At 43.1% G+C, this 12,673-nt stretch overlaps 1 protein-coding gene across 1 annotated transcript; it reads right to left on the minus strand.

Annotated features, from left to right (window-relative positions):
* On the minus strand, window positions 915-8,915 carry LOC8061027 (WD repeat-containing protein 44). Its single transcript, XM_021458743.1, has 8 exons — window positions 8,607-8,915; window positions 2,898-4,012; window positions 2,632-2,722; window positions 2,323-2,480; window positions 2,188-2,239; window positions 2,008-2,084; window positions 1,826-1,922; window positions 915-1,708 (listed from the first exon to the last, which is right to left on the minus strand). The coding sequence occupies exons 2-8, from the start codon at window positions 3,930-3,932 to the stop codon at window positions 1,194-1,196; spliced, it is 2,025 nt and encodes a 674-aa protein (XP_021314418.1). The 5' UTR covers window positions 3,933-4,012; window positions 8,607-8,915; the 3' UTR covers window positions 915-1,193.

Here is a 12,673-nt window from a genome sequence, read left to right on the forward strand (position 1 = left end):
CCACGACGTATCTCGCTGCAGGCGTTGCGCGTGCCTGAAACTTTGCGCGGCAAATCATCGGACGAAGGATGAACGCTAGCAGGCTCCATCTATCCATACCTATTTATATCTATATCTATATCGATAATATCTATCTCTATAATATCTATATCTTTTATATACACTTTAAAAAGACTGTAGTCTCATCATCTACCCGGTTACAAAATCTCGATTCCTGCTCACGTGTCAATGTTTGGCTGAAAAATATAAAGTGGAGCTGAAAAATATAGAGCGAAGCAGTAACAAACATGTTTTGTGAATCATTTCTAAAACATATATAATCTCATTCCGGGGACTCGCTTATCGGAATGTTACCGTAGCATTAGAAGAGACTCTATCCTAGTTCAAAATAAGAAAACAAACTGAGATCGAGCACTCCATGTATGCTACAAGATATGTGATGTATAACATTGGGTTTAGGAAACTTTCGTTGTGTGGTGAGGGAGGGAGAGAAGGTTTAGTTATTAGGTAAAGTGTAGTTAGTTCAAGTTGAACCTCATCTTATTTTTGGTTAAAAAACGAATTGGTTTTAATCTTTTAAAACTTCAACTTGGTCAGAACATGCTATGCAAAGTTTTAATTTAAAAACCTTAAATTACGATTTTGAAACAGGGAAAGAGAGAAAAGGTGATAAGGTTTTGATCTAAGGCCTTGTTTAGTTTTCAAAAAATTTTGCAAAAGTTTTTAGATTCACCGTCACATCGAATATTTAGACACATACATGGAGTATTAAATATAGACAAAAATAAAAATTAATTGTATAGTTTGGTCGGAATTGACGAGACGAATCTTTTAAGTCTAGTTAGTCCATGATTTTTGGAACTAAACAAGGCCTAATTGCTACATGCATCACACAATAGCACAATTTTTTTTTAAAAAAAAACAAGGTACATAAAAACAACTGCTTGAAATTTTAGGCTTCCCGCTACAAGCAAACCATTAGGAAACTCCATGCTCAGCTCAATGTACCACGATCCCTGTTAATTAACGACTCATTCTTTTGCACCAAAGCAAGCAAACCAATGTACACCCTCGTCCTAGAACTTCCATGGAATGTACAGTACAAGAAACAGTAATGGGCAGGCTGGCAATCGCCACGCTCTTTTCCACATACACGCGCATGCATGCAGCTAGCTCTCATAGATCTCGCAAGCCTACAGCTTCACCGGTAGTCCATAGTTGTGGAAGCATCGGATGACCCCGTCGCGGCCGCCGGTGACGACGACCTTGTTCCAGGCGGCCGACACCTTGGTGCTGCACTCGTCCATCCCGGCGCAGTTGACGTACTTGAGCGACGGCAGCAGCTTCTCCTCGGGCCACGTCGCGGCGCCCCTCGCTCCATCCGCCGAGAACCACGTCCCAAACGAGCAGAACTCGCGGTCGCGGCAAAGCGTCGGGGTGGCCCCCTTCGACGACGACGACGACGACGACGACTGGAGATCTTCTTGCTGCTGCAGCATCCCCGGCCATGTCGCCACGGACGTGACGCCCTTGGAGAAGAAGTGCTCGCAGGAACGAACTCTTCTTGATGCTCCGGTGGTGGTGCTTTTGCCCGCTGCTGGCCCGTCAAAGTTCCAGATGTAGACGTTGGAGTCGCCACCTGCTGACACAAGGTACTGGCCGTCGGAGGTCAGAGACGGCGGTACCAGGACCTTGGAGCCTCGCCGGCCTACAACGGGGACCAAGAAAACAATGTGTAAACTTGGTACAGGCTGTAGTGTGCCTAGCTAGGCTAGGAGTAGTACTGACTACTGAGTACTGACGACAGGCAACCAAGAAATCTAACCTTCAAACTTTCGGCTGATCTTAGCTCCTCCATCGGAGACTCGAATTTTAGAACCTGCTGAAGCGATCATGATCCCAGCAGGATCACCGTTTGAATACTGCGAGGCAGAATAGATTGAGCAAATGTTTCTTATGAGGAGGAGAAAAACACATTGACTGAATCACTGAACCAAAACAGCTAACCTGAAGGCTGGTGATCTGTCTACCAGCAGATTTCTTCTTCGTTACCTTCATTACTTTCTCCAGTTCCACGTTTTCACCTGTATTCAATTCAATTGCCTGGTTAGGAGCTATAGAGTGTAATACCACCATAACCGTCTCGATGAATAAACTCATACTAAACATCAGAAATGGCTGTTGCACCTGCATGGTAATAGAACCGGCACCTCCCTGAAGCGATTCCGACAATAAGACCCTGAGGAGGAAAGAAATGCCTGGGTTAGCACCCAGTTAGTTGGAAATGGTAAAACTTCAGTAGCATTTTGATCAGGTTTCAACCTTTCCATCTGGCTGGTAACTCACAGCAGTTATGATATCCTTTGTATCAGCCCAGTCAACTACTCGCCTCTCTGAAACATCCCAAACACGGACTTTGCCATCTATTGAGCCGCTAACGAAGTATCTTGCGTCAACCGGATTGGATTGAATGCATGTTACTGTTACCATATTCATCATAATAAATAAGAAAATATCAGATTCAAATCATGGATAGATGCAAAAAAAAGAAACTTTTGGCTATACAAATACAGTGACTTTACTGTAGATGTCAAAGGCTATATGGTATTTGTTTTTAATGTTTGTGCATACCATAATCTCTGTGCTTGAATACTGCTAGACAGTCATCACAGCCAACTTTCCACATGCGTACAGTCTTGTCTTTAGATGAAGTCAAGAGAAACTGCAGGAAATGTTAAATAGTCAGTTTTCAAATTCGATAGACAAGAACTCAGTTATATGATTTGACTGATATGAATGTAAAGTTGTTAACAGAACTTCACATGCATGTATTACATTCACTTAATTCTCACATGTGACATGAGTGACCAAAGCATACTGGATAAATAAAAGCTTACATTTGATTTTGACCATGTCATATCCAAGATATCACTTGTGTGACCATGAAACTCATGCAGTGGTGTCTCTGCAATGTTGAAAACTTTCTTGGGTATTATGGCAAGGGCTCGTCTCTGGCCTTTTCCCACCTTCATTTTCAGGCCTTTATTTCTGTTCAAGGATTTGACAGGCGCCTCTCTGATGTACAAATCAGGAGAGGATTCAACTTCTTGTATCATCCAAATGCACACGATGCAGTCTTCGCCGACACTCGCTAAATACCATCCACATGTACTGAACTTCATGACCCTGATTGAACCTCCGTGGGCATGGATTTCTTGGCACATGTAGAGAGCAGAGAAGTCCATCCACTTTTTGTTCTGCTGATAAACTTTTGTTGTAAACAATGTGCCTGTCTTCAGGCTTTTCATTCGTGTGTCATGCAAACAAATTATATCTTCTCCATTCTTTCTTGTGAACTTTCCACAAAAACTCTTGGTATCCTTTTGCTTCTCACTAAATGCTACATTCATTCCCCTTGCAGGACCACGACCACTGCCCTTCTGCAAGAACTCATGAACAAGCTGAGAGAAGCTAAGAAAACCTTCTGACTGGTCTATATTCATGATTCTGTTTGTACCAACCTCATCAAGTATTCCAGTCAGTTCATGGTGCTCGCTTTCATGAAGCACAACACTATTCCTAGTACTATCTGGTGCTGATGCACAATGAGAAAAAGACGGCCGATATGAAGAACAGATGCTATTAATTCTTTCCTCCAGGTCACGAAATGCACGGTCAGCCAAAATTTCTCCCTGCCACTGCGAAAAGGTGATTCCAGTAGGAATGGGTTTAACAAAGCCCATCCCAATCATGAATCTGTGCCGCCTTTCATTGACACTCATCAATTCACTTGTCCAGAGCTCATCCTGATCAGGTCCCCATGATGCTGATAATTGGTCACTTGTGCTGCACCTAGCTGAGAAATATGTTGAACTTCTTATATCATCAGATGTCTCCAAGAATATGTCATCCTGTCCATCGCTATTGTACATTTTCCTCAAGCTTCTATGTACTAATTAAGAAAACCTATGACACCTCCACATAGCCACTGTATAATTCGATGGTGATAAAACTGCCAAAAAAAGAGAGAGAGAATGTAGAGCGTCAGGTCCACATCATGTGGCTATAGAAGAAATCATGATTTACAAAGCTTAGCAATAAGGACGGCAGATACGGTATCACAGAAAGGACTAGGTTATTCAAGAATTAGAACAAATTGCACAGCACCCAATTGATCACTAAAGGAAAATGAACACAATTACACATCAGGAGAGATGACTACAGAAAGAGGCTATAGGACATCACGACATAGATGCAACGAGTAGATCAACATAGTGAGAACAGATTGGTACAGAAACTTGCCACACACATGTACAGATTTATATCCTACTGCTCACTCAAACTAAAGCGCAAGTGTGTCAAAACCACAAAATCCTGAGTTTCAAAAAAAAAACACAAAATCCTGGAGGAACATAGCAGGTTTCCGTTTCCTATAAGAAGGCACTTTTTTCTCGAAATACGCAGAAAAATATGAATCATTATATTAGAGACAGGAAATAGGCTTACAATCAGCGAATCCTACATCATCGTGGAGAACTGCTGCTCTTCCCAAACACTAAACAAGTTGCACTTACAACGGCCATATTTGGATGCAAAGTATTATTAGAGTATATATTGGATAAATATTGTGCTGTTGCAAACTAGTTTTGTTTTTGAATGTTGCCATTTGTTTGGATGTAACAGACCTTTAACTTTCCAAACCACTGTATTGCTACAGTCCTTTAACTCCATTCGAAACTTGCTTTTTGTAAACCACAGTTGTACATTCCTTAGGCTCATTAAAAAATAGTTGCTTGATATCGTAGTTTTCTAAAACAAAAGCATCCAAATAATCAGTTCCTTAGAGGATGCTACAGACCTCCAAACATCGTGATTTGGCTACTTGGGTATGGAGTAACCATTCCTTCCGAAAACAAGTACTTATATCTTTATTTTTCTTCCCAAAGTATGAAAACTTGAAGAACCTAACGAGGACTTATTAGGAGCTGGTTCACCATAAATTAAACCAATCCAGAGCTGACCAAGATGTTTAATGAGAGAAGTGATGGATTTTCCCCTTATATTGTGATAAACTTTTTAGAAGTCTGTATATTTCAGAAAGATGGAATATTGAACAACAGAAATGAGCACAAACACCACAAGATTGCTTGGCCAGTACCGCCCTATGCCCACGCCAACCAATGTTGGAACCTCTCATCCGGTCATTCATATCCTTTGTAATTGATAACTACCCATTACTATCCTTCTTAATTGATAATTGATTGGTCTCCCTCTATTCAAAATATAAATGATGTTTGAAGCAGCTAAGGGCTTCCCCACCGCAAGCTGATAACATTGTTGGCTTCAACTCAAACTGATATCCACGTAGATATAGAAGAAACAGAATGGATTAATACAAACTACTATTGAGGTAAAAAGGGTCCATTTCCACCTTTTCCTCATCCCTCCTCCCTCTCAGCTACCTCACCTTTTGTCAAACCAGTGAAACTCTTTTGCCCCGACGAACTCCAGAAAGTATGTATAACATTTAGATAAGACCAACCCCAATGCACCAACATGGTTATTAGCCTCGTAGAAGGCGCGAGAGAACGAAAGGCTTGTAGTCATGTTGCCAAGCCTCTAGCTTGTCTTATGTTGGTGTTACTTTAAAACATCAGTCGCACACCCCTTCTTAATTGATAATTGATTGGTATGGCTTGGAGCCATATACTCCCTCTATTCAGAAAATAAATGATATTTGAGGCAGCTAATAAAGGCTTCTCCACCACAAGCTAACAACATCGCTTCAACTGAAAACTGCCATCCACGTAGACATAAAAGAAACAGATCCAGGTAGACATAGAAGAAAAGGATCCAAGTAGACAAAAGAAATAGAACGGATTAACATAGACTACTCTTGCATTAAAAAAAATGGTCCCTTTCACCTTTCTCTCATCCCTCCTCCCTCTCACCTAGCTTAGCTTTTGTCAAACCAGTAAAACTCTTTTGCCCCGGATGCGCTCTAGGAAATATGGCCTTGTTTAGTTCACCCCAAAATCGAAAAACTTTTCAAGATTCTCCGTCACATCGAATCTTGCAGCACATACATGAGACACTAAATATAGATGAAAATAAAAACTAATTACACAGTTTACCTGTAAATCGCGAGATGAATCTTTATGCCTAGTTACTTCATGATTGGACAATGTTTGTCACAAACAAACGAAAGTGCTACAGTTCCGAAAACCAAAAAATTTGGTTTTCGGAACTAAACAAGGCCTATGTATAACTTTTGGATGACATCTAACTTTGAGATACAACCAGCTTCAACGCACCAACATGATTGTTAGCCTCGTGGGGCCACATAGGCTCGGACCCCACATGGAGGAAAGAAGACGGGGGAAGGGTGGTTAATTTGGTAGTGTGTCAGGGTGGCTTGGACAAAAAGTAAAGATTTGAGGAGGGAGAATAAGGTACATGAGAAAAAGAAAAGCTTATAGTCATGTTGTAGTGTCGCATTGTCTCATATGAAACAACACCCCTTCTACTACATGCATTGCAACGAATTATATGGCAGCAACTTTTTATTCAAACCTCCGGTTCGTGTTGGTCTACATTGGTGTTGCTCTAAAACACTTGTTCTTCGTCCCTATTCTACTTAATTAATCGATATGGCTTCGAGCCATATACTCCCTCTGTTTGAAATATAAATGATGCTTGAGGCAGCTAAAGGGCTTCCCTAACGCAAGCTAATAACATTGATGATTTGAACTAAAAAAATGTCATCCACGTAGACATAGAAGAAACAGAACGGATCAACACAAACTACTCTTGAGGTCAAAATGGCTACTTTCACCTTTTGCTCATTCCTCCTCCCTCTCAACTAGCTCACCTTTTGTCAAACCAGTAAAACCCTTTTGTCTCGACACACTCTGGGAAGTATATATATAACTTTTATATAAGGCATAAATTTTAGATAAGACCAGCCACAATACACAAACGAAGTTGTTAGCCTCGTAAGACCACGTGGACGAGAGAAGGCGGGGGACGCCGCCTTGTTCGTTTGGCTGATAAGCTATGACAGAAAGTATTGTTGGCTGATATATTGTGAGAGTTTGAAAGTGTGTCAAGATGCCTTGGCTAGAAAAACTAAAAGTTTGAGGAGAAAGAAAAAGTGCGTGAGAGAGAAGAAAGGCTTCTAGTTATGTTGTAGTGTTGCCTGTCTAGATAAGGCATCACCTCTTTTGCAACATGTCATGGAACAATAGCTGTTTCAGCATATAGCAGCAGAAACCTGCAGCTCGATCGTGTTGGTCTGCATTGGTGTTGCTCTAAAACATTTTGTTCTCCTCGGCAAGGTATTGTATCAGGCAGCATACGAGACCACTAATCCACATGTGAGCTTGACACCAGTGGCGGAGCTTCCTTAACTTAAACCCAGAGTGGGATCCCAAGGCAAGACAGGCTTTGGCCGCCCCGCCGCAGTCATGTCAGGTCGAGCAATCCCGCCGCCCTGCCAGCGCGCGGCTGCGCCAGGATAGAAACACGGCAGAGAAGACAGACAGCTGCCCTCCCTTTCGTTGCCAGTTCGCTGGACAGCGAGGTGACAGTAGCAGGAGCGGCGGCCGAGAGTAGGCGTGTGGCGGCGTAGTACAGTATACTACTCCTAGCAGTAGCCAGCGAGCAGCGTGGCACTCTGCCGGTGCCGTCCCCTGCCCCTCGCCGCCGGCTGGCTGCGGCTGTGCACTGCAGGCAGGGTGGGCCGCGGGGCGGGCGTGCATTAAAAAGCCTGCGCCGCCGGCGCGCCAGACACGGATCTTCCCGCCCGCGTTAAAGGAGCAGTCTTTTTCCATCGGTACGGCGCTGTTCATTACTACTACAGCTGGGGACAAAGAGAGAATCGAAATGGAAAAAAAAAAGTTCAGTCTGAGCCAGCCGTCGTCGGTCGTCCCCACTCCCAACGGTGGCCAGAAGAAAGCGCTGTCAACGGGCGAGCTCGCCGCTGAAGTTCATCGGTATGAGGTCGCATGATGGTCACCGAGAAGTATGGGAGCTCCGGACGCATGTCTGTTTCCGGTGACCGGAAATCACGCACGGTGAAACAGGAAGGAATTGTCAGTTGTTGCGGAGCAGTGGAAAACAGACGCTCAGGTAACTGACGGGTACTCCTTTTCTATCAGGGTCAAGAAGAATGAGATATTGCCTTGTTGGTTAAGGTTAACCACAGCAAACAGTCCGGGTGTATTGTAGTAGAAAACAAAAATGGATCTATGCAAGTCGGACGAGGCGAACAACACAACATCTCCTATCTAGTCTACGTACGCTAGACTCGCAGAACCTACTCAACAAGTTACGAGAGTTCCTGCGATCCCACCCACTTCTAGAACAGAGAACCGGTTCATGACAAACCCTGCTGCGCCGAAACGGCACTGTTCCATTGAGATGGGAACAGAGAATTCGCGCACGCACCCCCCCCCCCCCCCCCCCCCCCCCCGCCGAGAGAAAAGAGGAACGCGGAGCCCGATCCCACGCCGGCCACCACGCCACCGTGCGTCGTCGCCGCACACAGGACGAAATTCTACTCTGAACCACGACGAAATCCAAAGGCAGGCAGCAGCAGCACGTACCCGCAGATCGCCGGACAGGATGGATCCCCCCCGTAGCCGAGCCGATCGAAGAAGAAGGAAATTCTCTGCTCCGTCGTCGATCCTCGGGAGTCGCGCAACCTCCAGAAAACCCCGACCCTCCCGCTGTGTCAGTGGTGCGAGTGCGACGCTCTCCCCAGTCGGGATGGCTTCCCACCGAACCCAACCGGAGGGGGTGCCGCCTGTGTTATATCCACCCGACCCCGTGCGCCGCCGCGGCTCATCAACAATCAAAGCGGGCGGTCCGTCAAGCCCAGTGCCTGCCCGTAACGCTCCATGGTGGGTATTTCCTTGCAGTTTCCTCTCGGCGTCCCAAGGACACGCTCTCCGTGTCCGCTGGGGGGGGCGGGCGGGGTTCGTCCATTCGTTCCATGACGTGGGCGAGTAGCTGTCTCTTAGGCCTTGTTTACTTTCCAAAAAATTTTGCAAATTCTCCGTCACATCAAATCTTTAGACGCATGCATAAAGTATTAAATATAAACGAAAATAAAAACTAATTGCACGGTTTAGTCAGAATTGACGAGACGAATCTTTTTAGTCTAGATAGTACATGATTGGATAATATTTGTCAAATACAAACGAAAGTGGTACTATTCCTATTTTGTAAAATTTTTTGAAACTAAACAAGGCCTTAGAGTTTACACCGTCTCACGCGCGTCGTCGTCCGTATAAGAGTTTACAGACATGGAGGGTGGGTGGGGGGTAGTCGTCCATTACAATATAGACAGTAAATAAAGTAATTTCGACGGTGAGGATTGTCTCACTTAGCTTGCACTTGGATTATGGACGTACGTGATGATGAATATCTAACGGATCGCGACAATTAATAATGAATAAAACGATTTTCTTAGATCCTGCTCAATTCTAATGGAATCGGCATATATGGTAATATATACAACTCTGCAGTTAATGTGTGAGCTTTTTTATTTTATTTTATTTTATTATATGTGTTTAGTTCGTTACTGGTCTGCCCAATTCTGCCTGTCTACGCAGTTGTGGGCGCTGGCTGGAGATGCTAAATGCTAGAGATGAAAACGATTGGGAACAGTCGGTTACAATAATTATTATGCGGAAAGCGCTTCCGTACACGCGTTAGTACAATAACGTGGAGCTGTTTTCTTGCTAGGGCGGACGTGGATTTTCTTTCTCTAAATGCGAAGACTCTGAAGTTGTTAGATTGAGTCAAGTTGTAAAACCAAACTATTAAATACTTTTCTTATTAGTGTATAAAAACTTTTTTTTATTATTATTACGTCACCTTCTCTTTTCTAAACATTCACTCAATGTGTAAGTCCAACTTTGCATAGGTGCTCGTATACAACTTTGTCGCTTGCATGAGATCGAGCAAAGCTCTCGTCTCTCGCGTCTCCTCTGCATCAGCATTTGCTTCGCTGTAACGTTATTATTGTACTTGCTCTTAGTATGTCTTTTATTGTAACTTCATTCATTCAAACAATATGATGAGTAGCATTCATGTTCACCCTTTCTTGTTGTACTTGCTCTTTGTTTATATTGTCTACATTTACTTGCTAACGAAAAACGTCATTTCTTATGCAATACAACTACTGCTTAATTTGTTCCTTCTAGATTTAACATGGTGGGAGTAGAATGGGTGGAGTACAACTACTGCTTAATTTGTTCTTTCTAGATTTAACATGATGGGAGTAGAATGGGTGGTTGGCTGGTCAAACGAAGTAACAACACGATTTGCACACACCAAGCCAACGTGACATCACTTGCATATCATAAACTACATGTGCCAAGCTTACATAAACCTCTTTTTGGCTCATATCCAACCCCTTTCTAGGCCACTCCAAATTCCTGGCTACACATCATCACCCAAACGAATTGGAGACAACGTACTCACTCTGTCCCTATTTATTAGTCATTTTGGCTATGGTTCTAGCTATCTAGCATCTTTTACGTATATAGATGTTACGTGTCGAGATTCAAATATTCGTTTATGTATCTAGGAAGAGGCCCAAATAACAGATAAATAGAGAGAGAGAGAGAGTAGAAACAGCTAATGTAGCATGAGGAACTTATACTTGGGTTATATCCGGTGGTATTTGACAGGTCTAGAGCAACTCCAATAGTTTGCTAAAACTCAATTGGCAAATCTATAGTTTTGCCAAGTCTTAAAACCAAATGCCAAGTAAAAAAAGAGGTCTTCTCCAACAGTTTGCTATTTAGACTTGGCAAAAGAACTTGACATCTTAGGATTTTTGCCAAAGTCACAAAATTGAGCCTCCAACAAGTTGGCAAAACTAGTTGGTAAATTGGGATACACGTGATACCAAGTGATGGAGGACTTGGCATATTTGCCAAGTGAAGGGGGAATTTTGCCAAGCTCACAAAATTGCCAAGTAGTTTTGCCAACTTGTTGGAGGCTGTTTTTTGTGGTTTTGGTAAAAATCCTAGGATGCCAAGTACTTTTAGCAAACTATTGAGTTGCTCTTCAGGCTACAAATTTTTAGCAAAGAGACTGTGATGCCATAAATCTAGAATTTTCTTTTCCTAATATAAAATGGCTTCGGTCCTCCATAACTTCATTGCTGATGCTGCTTTTTACGTTGCCATATTTAGCACACAACTCCTGTAGGAGCAGGAGCCGAAGCAGCTACTAGAGTGACACTAAACAACCTCTACATAGCAAGTATACAGTGCTTATTATACTGTTATAACACTTGTACTTCCAAAGAAGATTTTAGGAGAGAACTCTTTTTTATTTACAGTGGAAGGTTAAAAGCACCTAAAAATACCTTGCTATTTTTAGAGCTGGTCAGTACAGAGAAAATATAAAAAATTATTGCCTCCTAAAATCTATTAATAGAGATGAGTCTCTTTACAAACCAATCGAGTTCTCCCCAACAGCCCCCTTTCATATGTTCAAAAAAACAGCCCCGCCTTCATGCCAGCCCTGGTCTATACAAACATCACCAGATCTCTCTCTCTCTCTCTCTCTCTCTCTCTCTCTCTTCCCCGACACTAGTAGCCTGCTCCATTGGGAAGGGGCAGAACAGATCCAAGCAGCAGTAGTCTAATTTGTGCCATGGCACCTAAATCCAACACGGTAGGATGGATCCAAGGGTGGCGGCAGCCAAATCTGCGTCCTGGTGGCGAGATCAAAAGCCAAAATTTCTAGGTACATGTCGCTTTAGGGGTTTGTTTGGTTGCTGACCATGTTTTGCAACATCTAAGGTTAAGTATTTGCCACATTATGGCTTACCACATTCGCGGCAAAATGCAACTGTTTGGTTGATTACTAAATGGAGACAAAATTGTGTGGCTGGTGTTTCAATGGTGCCATAAAAAAATTAACAAAGTTTCCATATTATATTAAAATCAAAATGGTGCTTCTAATGACCGCGCAACGGCGCTCGCATGACTCAGCGCTTAGGCCGCCTTGTGCCCTCGCGCCTCATCCACCCCGCGTGTCTCCCTATCGCGGCCGTGCTCCCTAGCAGCCCGGTCTCCTCACCGCATGCACCTCTGATCCATCTAACATCCTTGTTGCTTGCCTCCGTCCTCCCACAACAACGCGACTGGTGGATGCAGCTGTACGTGGGGCTACAATTGTGCGTGGGACTACAACTGGTGAAATCTTCAACTAGTTGTTATAGCCAACCTTAGGCCTTGTTTAGTTTGCGAAATGAAAAGTTTTCGGCTACTGTAGCACTTTCGTTTGTTTGTGGCAAATATTATCCAATCATGGACTAACTAGAGTCAAAAGATTCGTCTCGTGATTTACCGGCAAACTGTCTAATTAGTTTTTGTTTTCGTCTATATTTAATATTTTATGCATGTATCGCAAGATTCGATGTGATGGAGACTCTTGAAAACTTTTTGGTTTTTGGGGTGAACTAAACAAGACCTTTATAGCTAATTTAAACCAAATTTTAGTACTAACTAGTTACTATCATACCTATCAAACACGCTCTAAGTTCATTTTACATACGCCCTTGCAATACATATAATTTCTCATTTTTACAATTGGTTATTTAGAGCAAGTATTATAGTGGGATGTAAGCTGGTTAATTGCTGAGGTG

This window comes from Sorghum bicolor, chromosome 4 (assembly GCF_000003195.3).
Source record: "Sorghum bicolor cultivar BTx623 chromosome 4, Sorghum_bicolor_NCBIv3, whole genome shotgun sequence".
In the NCBI taxonomy this organism is placed as follows: Eukaryota; Viridiplantae; Streptophyta; class Magnoliopsida; order Poales; family Poaceae; genus Sorghum; species Sorghum bicolor.

Coding starts and splice junctions, on each gene's coding strand:
- LOC8061027 (XM_021458743.1), bottom strand. CDS start 3,932: ATGTACAATAGCGATGGACAGGATGACATATTCTTGGAGACATCTGAT. Junction 2,723..2,897: donor TGACATGGTCAAAATCAAAT/GTAAGCTTTTAT, acceptor CATTTCCTGCAG/TTTCTCTTGACTTCATCTAA. Junction 1,923..2,007: donor GACAGATCACCAGCCTTCAG/GTTAGCTGTTTT, acceptor TCTGCCTCGCAG/TATTCAAACGGTGATCCTGC.